This window comes from Hyla sarda, chromosome 4 (genome assembly GCF_029499605.1).
Source record: "Hyla sarda isolate aHylSar1 chromosome 4, aHylSar1.hap1, whole genome shotgun sequence".
Taxonomy (NCBI): Eukaryota; Metazoa; Chordata; class Amphibia; order Anura; family Hylidae; genus Hyla; species Hyla sarda.
In genome coordinates, this window is record NC_079192.1 from 179,198,815 (window position 1) to 179,216,070 (window position 17,256).

At 46.1% G+C, this 17,256-nt stretch overlaps 1 protein-coding gene across 4 annotated transcripts in view; it reads right to left on the minus strand.

Moving 5' to 3' along the window:
• PSTPIP1 (proline-serine-threonine phosphatase interacting protein 1) overlaps positions 1-17,256 on the minus strand; it is a 162,147-nt gene that overhangs the window by 90,331 nt on the left and 54,560 nt on the right. For 2 of the 4 annotated variants that reach the window (XM_056572941.1, XM_056572939.1), the window contains exons 3-5: positions 15,432-15,532; positions 12,269-12,343; positions 4,292-4,372 (exon numbers count right to left, since the gene is read on the minus strand). In XM_056572941.1, coding sequence (XP_056428916.1) covers positions 4,292-4,372; positions 12,269-12,343; positions 15,432-15,532 — 257 coding nt within the window. The remainder of the gene's footprint in view (positions 1-4,291; positions 4,373-12,268; positions 12,344-15,431; positions 15,533-17,256) is intronic. The other 2 variants (XM_056572942.1, XM_056572940.1) reach the window with 1 other exon arrangement.

A 17,256-nucleotide genomic window follows, 5' to 3' on the forward strand; every position in this document is an offset into this window, starting at 1 on the left:
CCCGATCGCCACTCCTGGACCGACGCTCTCCGACCGGTACTCAAGATCGACAACGCTCGCCAAGACAAAGGAGCAGCTATGACAGGTCTCCTTCACAGGACTGACTCTCCCCCCAGAGACATTACGGTCGTATCATCTATGTTTGTTGCACTAATTGGTGACGGGGACATTTCCTTTACTATAGGGGTATTGTTCCTTTAAACTTATAGTGGGGTTGAAGCCAATGTTATTATATACTTTCTCATTTGTTCCCTCCGTCTACTATGGGTTCCCACATTAGCCGGGGGCGGGGAGGGGGGCCTTGACCTAGTGTACCTCAGATGTGCGAAAAAAGGGGGTCCCATTCCCGTGTCTCGGGGGAGGCTAGCCTCCTATTGCAACCCGAGGGGACATACTTCTGTTCTGTTTGTTTTCAGTTTTCTTTTTCATTGTTTAATGTACTGCATTGCCTTACCGTATTAGCACGTATATTTGTTCCAGTGGGCCATCGGCTTGCATCCTCCCTTATCCATAATGCTCCCCCACCAAGTCTAGACACACAATTCCACAGGACATGTCAGCCCTATTGCACTACACTCCCCATGTAACTCCACATTTCCCACCTGTCCCTTAGTACACTCATTTACACTCTCTTTTTTCTGCTTGTATACCTGAAACACATACTTCCATTATGATCACAGTGATAACTTGGAATGTAAAGGGGCTTAGAAGCCCTCATAGGCGACGTATGGTTTTACGTCACCTCAAACGCCTTAAGCCTGATATAGCGCTTCTGCAAGAAACCCACTTGCCGTTGGGAGATTTCTCTCGAATGCAACAGCAATGGGTGGGTCGAGTTTATGGTTCGCCAGCTCTGGAGGGTAAAGCAGGGGTCCTCACCCTAATTCATAAATCGTTTTCTCATACTTTACTCTCACATGTAGCAGATGATACGGGAAGGGTCTCCCACCTCACCCTAGACCTTTTAGGGGAACACTTTAGCATTCACAATGTCTACGCCCCTAATGACACTAATACTGAATTCTTTCAATCCCTGTCCAGATCTCTCCAGGGGGTGAGGGTGAACCACATAATTATGGGTGGCGATCTTAATACAGTACATGACCCGCTGGTAGACAGGAAAAACTCGACCGTTACAGTGCCCTTAGTCAGAGCACATGATAAGGTCCTCCCGGTATTCCTAGAGGAGACGGGCCTGCAGGACGTCTGGCGCACGAGGAACCAAGATTCTCGTGCCTTTACTTTTTACTCCAGTGTCCACTAGGCTTGGTCGTGCATAGATTATTTTCTTTTTAGCCCCTCTCTAACACGTAGAGTGCATAGGTTAGACATTATGGATCTGGTAACATCGGATCATGCCCCGGTTCTCCTTGAACTCCAGCCATCCTGCCCTATGGGCACTGATTATATCTGGCGTTTCCCGTCCTTCTTGGCAAAGGAAGAAGCATTCCTTGACCTGTTGCGGGCGTGGTGGCTGGAATTCGAGGCAGACAATCTATCACATAAAACGGACCCGTAACTCTACTGGAATACAGCTAAGGCAGTTATGCGGGGTAATATCATGGCCCATGTAACGTCCCTGAAACGCAAAACACACTCCAATTTCCAACAAGCTAGTGTGGATTTGTGTACAAAATATGCCACTTATCTAGACACCCCCATGGAATCAAATAGATTAGCATGGTCTGCAGCAAGAGCCACGTTTGAATTGTGGATGGACAGGAGCGAACGTTTGCACCGCTCATATTTTTCCACTGACCTTTTCAGGCATAGTAATAAAGCAGGATGGATGTTGGCTCGATTGGCCAAGGGTCGTTCGCTGCCCCCATGATCTCAGCACTCAGGGACAGCTCAGGAGCGGTGCAAACGGATCCTCATCGCATTAATAAAATATTTGCTAAATTTTACGAATAGTTATATGCTAACTCACCCACGGATTTTTCAGCTGGGTCAGATTTTTTTTACCGACTGTCCCTCCCATCCCTTGATGACGCTCAGCGATCGGAACTGAACGCTGACGTAACTGAAGAAGAGGTTCGCTCCACGATAAAAGAGCTACACAATGGTAAGGCCCCAGGTCCGGATGGGTACTCTGGTGAGTTCTACTCTGGTGAGTTCTATAAGTCTCTAACAGATCAATTGGTCCCATGTTTAACAGAAGTTTTTAATAGGTTCCTAATGGGTTTTTAATGGGCTCCCGGACACGGCAAAAATGGCTTATATCAAAGTTTTGCCGAAGCCTGGCAAAGACCCTTTAAATCCAAATTCCTATAGACCGATCTCGCTTATTGATCAGGACATTAAATTGTTCTCTAAAATCTTAGCTAACCGCCTTACGAACTTTCTGCCGGGACTTGTGGGAACTCACCAGGTTGGCTTCGTTCGCCACCGCTCTGCCACCTGTAATATCCGCAAGGTCCTCGCTGTACGCGATGCGGTGCAGCAGCACTCCACTCCCATGGCTCAACCAGCTCTTTTGTCTCTAAATGCCAAAAAGGCTTTTGACAATGTTCAATGGGTGTGGCTTGAACTGGTGCTGAACAGATTTGGTATCACGGGGGCATTCCGGACTTATTTGTCGGGTTTGTACTCTTCACCTAGGGCCAGAATACACACATCGGGGATCTTGTCTTCTCCCTTCACTCTTTTTAAAGGGACCAGACAAGCTTGTCCCCTTTCCCCACTCTTTTTCGATCTAGCATTGGAGCCTTTGGCCCAACATATTCTACACTCCCCAGCGTTTTGTGGCATACCAGTGGGGTCAGCATAAGGTCAAACTGGCAATGTTTGCGGATGATGTGCTAATCTTTCTCAGCAATCCTTCAATGGTATTGCCAACCTTACTGGCAGACTTACATTTATTCGGGACCTTCTCAGGTTACAAAATTTATGTGGATAAAACTGAACTGCTGCCAATAGGTAGGTTCCCCCCGAGGTGGCTTCCCAACATACGTCACTTGGGTCTCAGGATTGCGACCTCTAATATCACTTATTTGGGCATACACATAGGCAGAACCTCAGATTCATCATACACTTTAAATTATCCCCCTTTATTTTCAAAAATCTGTCAGGAACTTCATAAGTGGCATAATCTCCCGTTAACATTCATGGGTCGGTGTCATCTCATAAAAATGGTGAGCTTTTTCCGCTTGTTTTATCCTTTACAAACATTGCCGCTCTTGTTAAAACACAATGATGTTCGATCTCTGAATTCGGCTTTTACCTCCTTAATTTGGGCAGGTAAACGACCTAGAATCGCCTTACGCAAATTAATTAATTAAAATTGACAGGAAGTCTAAATTTCCCAAATATTAGAGGGTACAATTTAGTCTGTCTCTTCCGTTATGTTTTAGATTGGGTTCATGGATCCTCTTATTATGCTAATATTCCCCTGGAGAAGGCACTGGCGACACCGTGAAACCTAAGGGCATTGTTACACACTACTTATTCCCTTTTACCTCCACATGTCAAATGCTCTACACTGCTACGTGACACAATAATTACATGGAAGGAAATTAGGAAGTTGTTTAAATTGCCCTTTCTCCTATCTAAACACATGCCCCTAACCGATCACCCGGAACTCCCTAGGGACACTAGTTTCCCCGGACACTCGTTTTGGAGAGACAGAGGTCTTAGGGTAGCAGGAGATCTTATGGACGAAACCACTAGGCAATGGCACTCTGTCAGTTCGATCATGGAGCGCTTTAATCTCCCCTCTTCCCACACGTTAGCAGTCAATCAGGTCCTCTCCTTTTGCCACAGGAGACTACAGGATCTCAGCAAGGAAGCCCCTAGTCACGCACTTGATAATATTCTGGGCTCAACGCCTCGTAGGGCATCCATTTCCGACCTGTATCGGGCTATGAGGGACCGTTTCCTATCTGTGAATTCGGACTCTCTTTTCGATGCAAGGCGGACATGGGTACCGGACGAGAACATCACACAATGTATCCTCCAGGGCTGGCTTACCGTTCAAAACTGTATAATTAATGAACGTTGGCGCAAGACTTACTTTAAACTGGCCCATAAGGCCTTGTATGGGTTCAATATTTTGCACTCCCCGCATTTCCCAGACAGGATCACGGCCTGCCCAAAATGATCCCAACCTCTAAGTGACCCAGTCACGGAGTTTGGACGTTGGATGACTGCTTATTGGACGTCGGTTCAGAGGGCCCATTAAATCACAGGGCAAAAGATAATGATGTAGAACTGTTAATATGGGCCTAATGAAATACACTTTATTTGGAAGAGGTACTAATGGGCTATAATTGTACAAAATGTTTAGGTTTACCTATCCTGTGTCTTATCTCTTTCTTGCAGCAGGATTGGTCGTGCAGAAGATATCCTGACCAAGAATAGCGGTACCTTGTAGCTAAAATTTGCACATAAAACAAATGTACATATTTCCAGTCAGTAATAAAATGAATGTATACAGTACTACAATAGGATTGTATAGCCTTAAGAAAGTTATATATGCTAAATAACTTCATGTACAGTCAGAAAAGAAATATAAGTAAAATGTATAATAGTCAGAAATTTATATAATGCATATTGTGCACAGATAGTGAGCTAATGTACAGTACTAAAAATGTCTCAAGTCAGGACTGTTATCTCATAGTCAGTAGATTTACACTCCAGTCCATAATTAATTAAATGTGTATTGTCAATACTAATTATATTTCCTGTCCACTGTGCACAGGGTTCTCTTGTGGCCAGAGAGAGCACCTGGTAAGTTAAAATAGCACCTTAAGTGGAAGTCATTGTTGTCAGTACCTCAATATACTGTAAAAAATTCCATGTTTTGGGGAGAAGTAGCAAAAGCCGATTGGCCCTGTAGCACAGGCATCTGGGTAGAAAGCCTCCGGCGGCCCGATGCAAAATATGTCATGCCATACAAAAGAAAAATAGTGTGTCCATGGTTTCATGTACATATTAATGTCAGTATCAGTACTATATTGGTTAAGTGTTGGTAGCAAGGTACAAGTGACCCTTTACAACAAACCGTTACTTTCTTCTTGACTTGTTGTTACATCCAACTGGAGTATGTAAGGACATTCATATAAATGCCACGTGAACTCTTACCACTGTTTATCATCCTGAGAAGGACATTCCAACCAATGCCCCTGGAAAATTTATATAGCCCTGTGTAGGACATTTTCACTAATGCCACAGGAACTATTTTGTTTGTTCTAACCAAGGCCCATTAGGCCATCTCTACATTATTTGCCCTCTAGGACGTTACGCCGAGGATGGCTTTTCTTTAGAGGGGGAGTTTGTGGTGACCCAGTACAGAATCACGTGTTCTTCTGTACTCCTGCCCATCCTGTGTGGAAGATGCTGCTTCAATGTCCATCCTGGGTGCACTCTCCTCAGAACTCTCTATAATGTATGAGCATTTTCTATGCACTTGTTACTTTAAGAATCCTGTTGCTATGAACCTTGTTGTTCGGGAAGTATGCAGAGGTGAACTAGGTGACTTATCCAGCCAAATTCCTATCTAAATTCCTCCCATATATAGTGAGGTCAGAGTTCAGTTCAGTCAGTTCTGAGGTACAGTTTGGTGAAGTGTGAAGTCTGTCTGTGAGGTGATTCTGAATGATGCCTGATGCCTAATCCAGAAACCACACATCTACTACCAGTTAACCCAAGTGCCCAGGTGAAAGTCAAAGTCTTAGGGTAAGCACTAAGTCTGGGGATTAATTCAAGTCAAGTTCTAAAGTTTAGTGTGGGCTGCATACAAGTCAAGTCAGTCATTTACAGCAGAATCAACAGTTCCAGCAAGCTGATAAGGTTCCCAAAGGAAGGAAGGAAGGAGGAAGTACATTCTTTGTACGAAACGGAGCTTTGTCGCCCAGATTCCCCCCACAGTTTGTCTCCCTTCCTATTGTTTGTGAGTATTTTGTACATGCAATAAAGCAAGAAAATTTGAAGTACCGGTGAGTGACGATTTTCCTTTGATTCTCTATCAACTGTTCCCAAAGTTCACCCTGCATCTCCTTCATGGTAATCTGAGCTGTAACGTGTTGTACCTTTTTTCATTCTTAGTAAAACAAACTAGTTATCCATAACCTTGCGCTAGAGTGATTATTTGCCCCATGCCTGGCACAGGAGAAGCTGGTCTACCTCGGGTAGTGTATAGGTCAACCATGCCCTGGCGTCACAAAACAGTTAATTACACATTACCCTCACTGGACACCACATTATGTTTACTTTATTGTTGTAAATGTGTTGCTTAGCGTGCTATATTATGGATGGGGCTGGCTATAGCAGCTCCAGTTACATGGAAAAACACCCTGTACATAGACAGGCGGCAGTGTAAGAGCCAAACAGCTGTGCCCAGAAATGGCATCATAAGAATCATGTGGGCTTTAATCCAACATCTTGTGAAACCAATGGCTTATACCATTTTAAATATATTGAAGAATTATTAGCAGAATATATCAGTTACAGGAGGATAGCTCCCATTTTAAACATCCCTTGAACTGGAATTATTTTTTTTAGGTTTCAGTTTAACTAGGGAACATCTTGTCACGATGCCGGCTGGCAGGTAGTGGATCCTCTGTGCCAGAGAGGGATTGGCGTGGACCGTGCTAGAGGATCGGTTCTAAGTCACTACTGGTTTTCACCAGAGCCCGCCGCAAAGCGGGATGGTCTTGCTGCGGCGGTAGTGACCAGGTCGTATCCCCTAGCAACGGCTCAACCTCTCTGGCTGCTGAAGATAGGCGCGGTACAAGGGAGTAGACAGAAGCAAGGTCGGACGTAGCAGAAGGTCGGGGCAGGCAGCAAGGATCGTAGTCAGGGGCAACGGCAGAAGGTCTGGAATCACAGGCAAGGAACACACAAGGAACGCTTTCACTGGCACTAGGGCAACAAGATCCGGCGAGGGAGTGAAGGGGAAGTGAGGTGATATAGGGAAGTGCACAGGTGTAAACACTAATTGGAACCACTGCACCAATCAGCGGTGCAGTGGCCCTTTAAATCGCAAAGACCCGGCGCGCGCGCGCCCTAGGGAGCGGGGCCGCGCGCGCCGGGACAGAACTGACGGGGAGCGGGTAAGGTACGGGAGCCGGGGTGCGCATCGCGAGCGGGCGCTACCCGCATCGCGAATCGCATCCCGGCCGGAGGTAGTAACGCAGCGCCCCGGGTCCGTGGAACCGACCGGGGCGCTGCAGTGAGGGAAGTGTAGCGAGCGCTCCGGGGAGGAGCGGGGACCCGGAGCGCTCGGCGTAACAGTACCCCCCCCCTTGGGTCTCCCCCTCTTCTTGGGGCCTGAGAACCTGAGGATCAGACTTTTGTCCAGGATATTGTCCTCAGGTTCCCAGGACCTCTCTTCTGGACCACAACCCTCCCAATCCACTAAAAAAAAAGTTCTTCCCCTGACCTTTTTAGAGGCCAAAATCTCTTTGACAGAGAAGATGTCCGAGGAGCCGGAAACAGGAGTGGGAGGAACAGATTTAGGAGAAAAACGGTTGAGGATGAGAGGTTTAAGAAGAGAGACGTGAAAGGCATTAGGGATACGAAGAGAAGGAGGAAGAAGAAGTTTGTAAGAGACAGGATTAATTTGACACAAAACTTTAAAAGGACCAAGATAGCGTGGTCCCAACTTATAGCTCGGGACACGGAAACGGACATATTTAGCGGAGAGCCATACCTTGTCTCCAGGGGAAAAAATGGGAGGAGCTCTTCTTTTCTTATCTGCGAATCTCTTCATGCGAGAAGAAGCCTGTAAGAGAGAATTTTGGGTCTCTTTCCATATGGTGGAAAGATCACGAGAAATTTCATCCACAGCGGGCAGACCAGAGGGCAAGGGGGTAGGGAGGGGGGGAAGAGGGTGACGGCCGTACACCACGAAAAACGGAGATTTGGAGGAAGATTCAGAGATTCTGAAATTATACGAGAATTCGGCCCAAGGTAGAAGATCTGCCCAGTCATCCTGGCGGGAGGAAACAAAATGTCGTAAATAGTCACCCAAGATCTGGTTAATTCTCTCTACTTGTCCATTGGATTGAGGATGGTATGCAGAAGAAAAATTTAATTTAATCTTGAGTTGTTTACAGAGAGCCCTCCAGAATTTAGACACAAATTGGACGCCTCTATCCGAGACGATCTGTGTAGGCAACCCGTGAAGACGAAAAATGTGTACAAAAAATTGTTTAGCCAACTGAGGCGCTGAAGGAAGACCAGGAAGAGGGATGAAATGTGCCATTTTGGAGAATCGATCAACGACCACCCAAATAACAGTGTTGCCATGGGATGGGGGTAAGTCAGTAATAAAATCCATACCAATCAGAGACCAAGGTTGTTCGGGGACAGGTAGAGGATGAAGAAAACCAGCGGGCTTCTGGCGAGGAGTCTTATCCCGGGCACAGATAGTGCAGGCTCGCACAAAGTCCACCACATCAGTCTCTAGAGTCGGCCACCAATAGAAGCGAGAGATGAGTTGCACAGATTTCTTGATGCCCGCATGACCTGCGAGATGGGAGGAGTGACCCCATTTGAGGATCCCAAGGCGTTGGCGTGGAGAAACAAAGGTCTTTCCTGGAGGAGTTTGCCTGATGGAGGCTGGAGAAGTGGAAATCAGGCAGTCAGGAGGAATGATGTGTTGAGGAGAGAGTTCAATTTCAGAGGCATCTGAGGAACGAGAGAGAGCATCGGCCCTAATGTTTTTATCAGCAGGCCGAAAGTGAATTTCAAAATTAAATCGGGCAAAGAACAGAGACCACCTGGCCTGACGAGGATTCAGCCGTTGGGCAGACTGGAGGTAGGAGAGGTTCTTGTGATCGGTGTAAATAATAACTGGAAATCTTGATCCCTCCAGCAGATGCCTCCATTCCTCAAGTGCTAATTTAATGGCTAGAAGCTCTCGATCCCCGATGGAGTAGTTCCTCTCCGCCGGAGAGAAGGTCCTGGAAAAAAAACCACAAGTAACAGCATGCCCGGAAGAGTTTTTTTGTAGAAGGACAGCTCCAGCTCCCACTGAGGAGGCATCAACCTCCAATAGGAAGGGTTTAGATGGGTCAGGTCTGGAGAGCACGGGAGCCGAAGAAAAGGCAGACTTGAGTCGTTTAAAGGCGTCTTCCGCTTGAGGAGGCCAAGACTTGGGATCGGCATTTTTTTTTGTTAAAGCCACAATAGGAGCCACAATGGTAGAAAAATGTGGAATAAATTGCCTGTAATAATTGGCGAACCCCAAAAAACGTTGGATGGCACGGAGTCCGGAGGGGCGTGGCCAATCTAAGACGGCAGAGAGTTTATCTGGGTCCATTTGTAGTCCCTGGCCAGAGACCAAGTATCCTAGAAAAGGAAGAGATTGGCATTCAAACAGACATTTCTCTATTTTGGCATAGAGTTGATTATCACGAAGTCTCTGAAGAACCATACGGACATGCTGGCGGTGTTCTTCAAGATTGGCAGAAAAAATCAGGATATCGTCCAGATATACAACAACACAGGAGTATAGTAGATCACGAAAAATTTCATTAACAAAGTCTTGGAAGACGGCAGGGGCGTTGCATAGACCAAAGGGCATGACCAGATACTCAAAGTGTCCATCTCTGGTGTTAAATGCCGTTTTCCATTCATCCCCCTCTCTGATGCGGATGAGATTATAAGCACCTCTTAAGTCCAGTTTGGTAAAAATATGGGCACCTTGGAGACGATCAAAGAGTTCAGAGATGAGGGGTAGGGGGTAGCGGTTCTTAACCGTGATTTTATTAAGACCGCGGTAGTCAATGCAAGGACGTAGAGAGCCATCTTTTTTGGACACAAAGAAAAATCCGGCTCCGGCAGGAGAGGAGGATTTACGGATAAAGCCCTTTTTTAAATTTTCTTGGACGTATTCAGACATGGCAAGAGTCTCTGGGACGGACAGAGGATAGATTCTGCCCCGGGGTGGAGTAGTGCCCGGGAGGAGGTCAATGGGACAATCATAAGGCCTGTGAGGAGGTAGAGTCTCAGCTTGTTTTTTGCAAAAAACGTCCGCAAAGTCCATATAGGCCTTAGGGAGACCGGTTACATGAGGAAGCACAGGGACACGGCAAGGTTTACTGGGAACCGGTTTTAAGCAGTCCTTGGAACAAGAGGGCCCCCAACTCTTGATCTCCCCAGTGGACCAATCCAGGATTGGGGAATGGAGTTGAAGCCAGGGAAGTCCAAGAAGGATTTCAGAAGTGCAATTGGGGAGAACCAACAGTTCAATCCTCTCGTGATGAGATCCGATGCACATTAGAAGGGGCTCCGTGCGGAAACGTATAGTACAGTCCAATCTTTCATTGTTTACACAATTGATGTAGAGGGGTCTGGCGAGACTGGTCACCGGGATGTTGAACCTGTTGACGAGGGAGGCTAAGATGAAATTTCCTGCAGATCCAGAGTCCAAGAAGGCCACAGCAGAGAAGGAGAAGGCAGAGACAGACATCCGCACAGGCACAGTAAGACGTGGAGAAGCAGAGTAGACATCAAGGACTGTCTCACCTTTGTGCGGAGTCAGCGGACGTCTTTCCAGGCGGGGAGGACGGATAGGACAATCCTTCAGGAAGTGTTCGGTACTAGCACAGTACAGGCAGAGATTCTCCATGCGGCGTCGTGTCCTCTCTTGGGGTGTCAGGCGAGACCGGTCGACCTGCATAGCCTCCACGGCGGGAGGCACAGGAACAGATTGCAGGGGACCAGAGGAGAGAGGAGCCGGGGAGAAGAAACGCCTCGTGCGAACAGAGTCCATATCCTGGCGGAGCTCCTGACGCCGTTCGGAAAAACGCATGTCAATGCGAGTGGCAAGATGGATGAGTTCATGTAGGTTAGCAGGGATTTCTCGTGCGGCCAGAACATCTTTAATGTTGCTGGATAGGCCTTTTTTAAAGGTCGCGCAGAGTGCCTCATTATTCCAGGATAATTCTGAAGCAAGGGTACGGAACTGTACGGCATACTCGCCAACGGAAGAATTACCCTGGACCAGGTTCAACAGGGCAGTCTCAGCAGAAGAGGCTCGGGCAGGTTCCTCAAAGACACTTCGAATTTCCGAGAAGAAGGAGTGTACAGAGGCAGTGACGGGGTCATTGCGGTCCCAGAGCGGTGTGGCCCAAGCCAGGGCTTTTCCAGACAGCAGGCTGACTACGAAAGCCACCTTAGACCTTTCAGTGGGGAACTGGTCCGACATCATCTCCAAGTGTAATGAACATTGGGAAAGAAAGCCACGGCAAAACTTAGAGTCCCCATCAAATTTATCCGGCAAGGATAGTCGTATTCCAGAAGCGGCCACTCGCTGCGGAGGAGGTACAGGAGCTGGCGGAGGAGATGATTGCTGGAGCTGTGGTAGTAACTGTTGTAGCATAACAGTCAGTTGAGACAGCTGTTGGCCTTGTTGCGCAATCTGTTGTGACTGCTGGGCGACCACCGTGGTGAGGTCAGCGACAACTGGCAGAGGAACTTCAGCGGGATCCATGGCCGGATCTACTGTCACGATGCCGGCTGGCAGGTAGTGGATCCTCTGTGCCAGAGAGGGATTGGCGTGGACCGTGCTAGAGGATCGGTTCTAAGTCACTACTGGTTTTCACCAGAGCCCGCCGCAAAGCGGGATGGTCTTGCTGCGGCGGTAGTGACCAGGTCGTATCCCCTAGCAACGGCTCAACCTCTCTGGCTGCTGAAGATAGGCGCGGTACAAGGGAGTAGACAGAAGCAAGGTCGGACGTAGCAGAAGGTCGGGGCAGGCAGCAAGGATCGTAGTCAGGGGCAACGGCAGAAGGTCTGGAATCACAGGCAAGGAACACACAAGGAACGCTTTCACTGGCACTAGGGCAACAAGATCCGGCGAGGGAGTGAAGGGGAAGTGAGGTGATATAGGGAAGTGCACAGGTGTAAACACTAATTGGAACCACTGCACCAATCAGCGGTGCAGTGGCCCTTTAAATCGCAAAGACCCGGCGCGCGCGCGCCCTAGGGAGCGGGGCCGCGCGCGCCGGGACAGAACTGACGGGGAGCGGGTAAGGTACGGGAGCCGGGGTGCGCATCGCGAGCGGGCGCTACCCGCATCGCGAATCGCATCCCGGCCGGAGGTAGTAACGCAGCGCCCCGGGTCCGTGGAACCGACCGGGGCGCTGCAGTGAGGGAAGTGTAGCGAGCGCTCCGGGGAGGAGCGGGGACCCGGAGCGCTCGGCGTAACACATCTAAACCTTATATCTCAAGTCCCAGTGTTGTCCTAGTTCTCTTTTTCAGTCATAAAACCCTATTGCCTACTTTATAAATGGTATGTTGTTGAAACATCAATTCTTACTTGATTTCTGTTAGTCCCGAGGCCTTTTTTGCTATTTGAACTAATTCTTTTCCATATTTTTCTTCTGCAATCGCCCTGGAAAGAACAGATGGTGATTGTTTTAATTAAAAGAAAAAGAAATCTTTCATTTTGGTTGAAATTATGTATATATTAAAGTACTTAAGGAGTAAAGGAAGATGTGGTGAGTGCAGGGGCACTACTCTTATATAACCTATATAATCTTCAGAGATCTGATTGGTAACTATGAGCAAATAGCTTCCTTATCCTATACATGACCCCACATTAGGATTTCTTGTACTAGATCAATGTATTCAGCTTCTTTATACTTAGTTTGTTGCCAGACAAACATATACAGCTGGATTTGGGCAGGCATGCAGCTTTCACACCAGCAGTACTTACTGTATAATGTGGTTTTAAGCCCGCTGCCCATGGGCAGCTGACATCAGCTTTTCCTAGGTAGATTTGTGTGAATCAGCCTGCCGTTCCGGACACTTTAGTTCTGTGGTTAAAAGCTGGAAGTGGCCACAAAATCTTCTTACTGATGTTAATTCTTCATAGTCTTATCTTATATATGCTTTTGATAGCACCACATTTCAGGAGCACAATACTCTTTTAAAGGGGTACTCCACTGGAAAACATTTTTTAATCAACTGGTGCCAGAAAGTTAAACATATTTGTAAATTACTTCTCTTTAAATATCTTAATCCTTCCAGTACTTATCAGCTGCTGTATGTTACAGAGGAAGTTCTTTTCTTTTTTAATTTATTTTCTGTCTGACCACAGTGCTCTCTGCTGATACCGCTGTTCATTTTAGGAACTGTCCAGAGTAGGAGCAAATCCCCATAGTAAACCTCTCCTGCTCTGGACAGTTCCTAAAACGGACAGAGGTGTCAGCAAAGGGCAGTGTGGTCAGACAGAAAGGAAATTGAAAAAGAAAAGAACTTCCTGTGGAGCATACAGCAGCTGATAAGTACTGGAAGGATTAAGATTTTTTTAATAGAAGTAATTTACAAATCTGTTTAACTTTCTGGCACCAGTTGATTAAAAAAATGTTTTCCAGGGGAATACCCCTTTAACTAAAAGCATGCTGATCAGGGAAAGGTATATGCTTCACAACCTTATGCACCTCAATGGAGTGCTAGCCGTTCATGCTAGTCTAAATGTCATAGAGTATATATACCCCTTTCAATATTTGTGTTTGTATTCCACTATTCACTTTCCTAACTTTATATTATTTATTTTTAATGAAGGTATAAATCCATTCATTGAAGTCTTTTCATTCTTGTTTGTCATCCTTTGCCTTCTGTGTACCCCATTTTCTGTCAGCAGTGATCTTGAATTGTCAGCATTTGTCAACCTGTCAAAAGCTATTACATCACATCTCACATTTATGGCAGACCTACCTGCAAGCAAAGTCAGTTTTATAGAGTTACGTCAAAAGTTGAGTACTCAAGACATGTTTAGTCCTTGCTTTGTAAGTCCATTTGGTTGTAGTCATCAGATAGCATCTAAAAGGTGTAGTGCAACTCACACAACTTATTGCCCTGTGTAATAAGGCCAGAGATCAACCAAGGAACATGCAAAATGCTTGTTCTTCTGGCGAAATAGGCGATGTGCAGCTGACTGCAGCAAAGGGCAGTACCAACAATCTAGCGATCATGCGTGCGGTCCTCCCTGTCTTGGGATCGAGTTTTGTAATAGACTTTGTAAACGATTGCCAATCTACACTTTATTTTAACAACTATATAGTTTCATTAGGTACTACTGTTTAACAAATCCCAAATGATCGTGTACCCCTCCCCAAAAATCTAGTTAAAAACTCCTTCAAGTCTACGGACTTTCCCCTGACAGTAGATGTCAGGCAAAGAATTATGCATAATGGATAATATGTTCAATCCTTCGTTTTATGCAGTAGAGAAGGAACAGTTAGAAGTTTCTGACAGTATCTTACTTCCTTCTTTTTGACTGAAAAAAGATCTATGCTCTGCCTAGCCAAGAGTACATGTTTATGGTGGGGTCAGGAGGAAAATTTTTTTGCCTAACAACAATATACAATGTATGCTCTGTTTTATATTCTTTGTGTCACAAAATTAAACACCGATGCCGATACTTGATAAAAGCAGTAAGTACTGCAAAATAATGACCGCTAAGTGAAAACCCCTGTGAAGCTGCTGCCTGCCAAAGCACATATCCTAAAGTGATAACTAAATGCTTTTTATTCTCTCACAATTCTTCTGTTATAACCCTTTCCTGCAGTGTTTGTAATACTCCAACCAAAGGCACTAAAAACACCTGCACACACCATAACCATGTAACAAAGCACAGGAGTAAAGGGCAATACATAAGCAACAGCTTCCCTATAAGGAGGTGTAGGGGACATTCCCACTAACTTAAGAACTGTTAAGCTAAATGTCGTATTGATATCCAAATATTTTAGTAGGTTGTTTTGCCCTATGGTAGTGCTGCTCTCCCCACCCACAGTTCCTAACTTTTTCATGTTAGTCATCTGTGACTACTACCCTTTGCTGACCTGTACTACTCCACCTATCCTCCTTGTAGGCACCATATTTTTTTTTTTTTATAATCCATTACATTATTGTAAGCAATAAAATGAATTAGCTCTGGTATTTACCTGCAATTTAAGAGACAACAAAAAGCTGCTATTAAGGGCATCCTGATCTACAGGGCCTTACCTACTTGGCACCTGTGCAGCAGCACTGGTTGCAACAATAATGTGCCCACCATTGTAAGGCTGCATTCACACTACATTTTGTCCATACAGGGGCTCCAGCTGGGGGATGGGAAAACATGGTGCTCCCGTATCCCAGTCGGACCAAGCCCTGATCTCATTCATTTTAATGAGCCGACTAGAGTCAGATAGTGAGGTTTTTCTGGCCGGACTGAAAACCGTGGTATGCTGTGGTTTACAGTCCGTCCCAAAAAAACAGATATGGGGCAAAAATGAGCCAACCGGAGTCACTATCTGACGCCCGTCGGCTCATCATCAAATGAATAAGATCGGGGCCGGATAAGGTCCCCGTATGGACAAAATTTAGTGTGAATGCAGCCTAACAGTGACTCTCTTGCTAAGGGACAACAACATCAAAAATAAGCTTTATGTAGCTGATTTGTGAAGCCATTTGACTGTTTGACTAATTCTTACCTTTGTTTTAGAAGGTCCTCCACATCCTTACAGAACTTCCTCCCATCCAGTAATCTCTGAAGAATAACTTCATATCCTGTATTCAGAAGCAAATCTGTACACTAGTGAAGAAAAAAAGACAGTTTACTTATGTAATGAAAAACAAATATTGTTATCCATAATCTCATCATAGCCATCATAGATGTATTGTAAATTCCTGTGGCATTGTATTACTGGCGCTAGTACAAACCCAACAGCCTAATCGCATGACTCTAATTTATACAGCACATTTGTGATCTGTAACTTTGATGAAAGCATATTAGTTGGGCACCACTGAGAATTATAGAAAATTCTAAAAGCCACTGCAAAAAGCACCATGGTAGTAATGATGGCAGAATATTAAAAACAACTTTTGACATGTAGATCAAACATGTTAAAAGGTGCTGATCCTGTTGGGTCTCACTCCTGAGACCTGATGCAATGGTAATTAATTAGCCGGGGGAAGCGGGCAGTATTGTGTTCCACTCCCCGGCAAGCCGACAGATCTATATATTTCTCTGCATAAAAGTCTAGTGTAAGAAGTCATCTTGACTGTTTTCGGTTTCCCATCTGTCACGAGTGGACTCTAGAGCATTGGAAATGTGTTCTGTGGAGGGCAAATCATGCTTCTCTATCTGGCAGTCGAGTCTGGATTTGGCAAATGCCAGGAGAACATTACTCATCTGATTGCATTTTGCCAACTGTAAAGTTTGGTGGAGGAGGTAGTATACTATAGGGTTGTTATTCACAGGTCAATTTAATCAAGTGATGGTAACTCTTAATGTTTCAGTATACCAAGACATTTTGACAAATGCTTCCATCTTTGTGGGAACAGTTTGGGAAAGACCATTTTCTGTGCCTTAGTGCACTAAGCAATGTCCATAAAGGTATGGTTGGGCAAGTTTGGTGTGGAAGAAATTGACTGTACCACACAGACTCCTGACTTAAACCTATTTTGAACACCTTTGGAATAAACTAGAACACAAAGGGCAAGCCAGACCCCCTCATGTCTGACCTTACAAAATATCTTCTAGAATAATGGGCAAAAATTCTGACAGACAGAATTGAAGCTGTTATAAATGTGAAGATGGGAATTAACTCCATAATAATGCCAATGGATTTAAAATAGGACTAAAATCTTCTGTACATGTAATGTCTAGGTATTCCTACAGTGTGCATAGGTGTGCGTACGGGGTGTGCCGGATGTGCCTGGGCACACCCTAATCAAGCCTCAAACTTGAGGCTCTATCCAGGGGCGGACTGACCGGCCGGTCCGATTGGACATCGTCTGAGGGACGGCCGGGTTAAGGGTCCGCCGCTGCTACTGAGGATCCGGGACACTCGTCCCAGATCCACAGCAGACAGCGCTGCCTTTTCCGGTATGTGCGATATACATCCCCTCTGTCTGAGCCGCATCTGCAGCTTACACAGAAGAGACTGGACCTCCGTCCCCACGCAGCACGTGTGTGGGGGGGGTGTAACTCTGCCTATACCTATGGGGAAGAGAGGGGGGGTAACTCTGCCTATTCCTATGGGGAAGAGGGGGGGGGTTACTCTGCCTATACCTATGGGGAAGAGGGGGGGGGGGGTAACTCTGCCTATACCTATACCAATGGGGAAAGGGGAGGGGGGGGGACTCTGCTGCCTATAACTAAGGAGAAAGGGGGTTAGCTCTGTTCCTATACCTATTGGGAAGGGGGTTAACTCTGCTGCTTATACCTATAGGGAAGAGGGGTTAAGTCTGCTGCATATACCTATGGAGAAGGTGGTGGGCTAACTCTGTTGCTTATACCTACAGGGAAGGCGG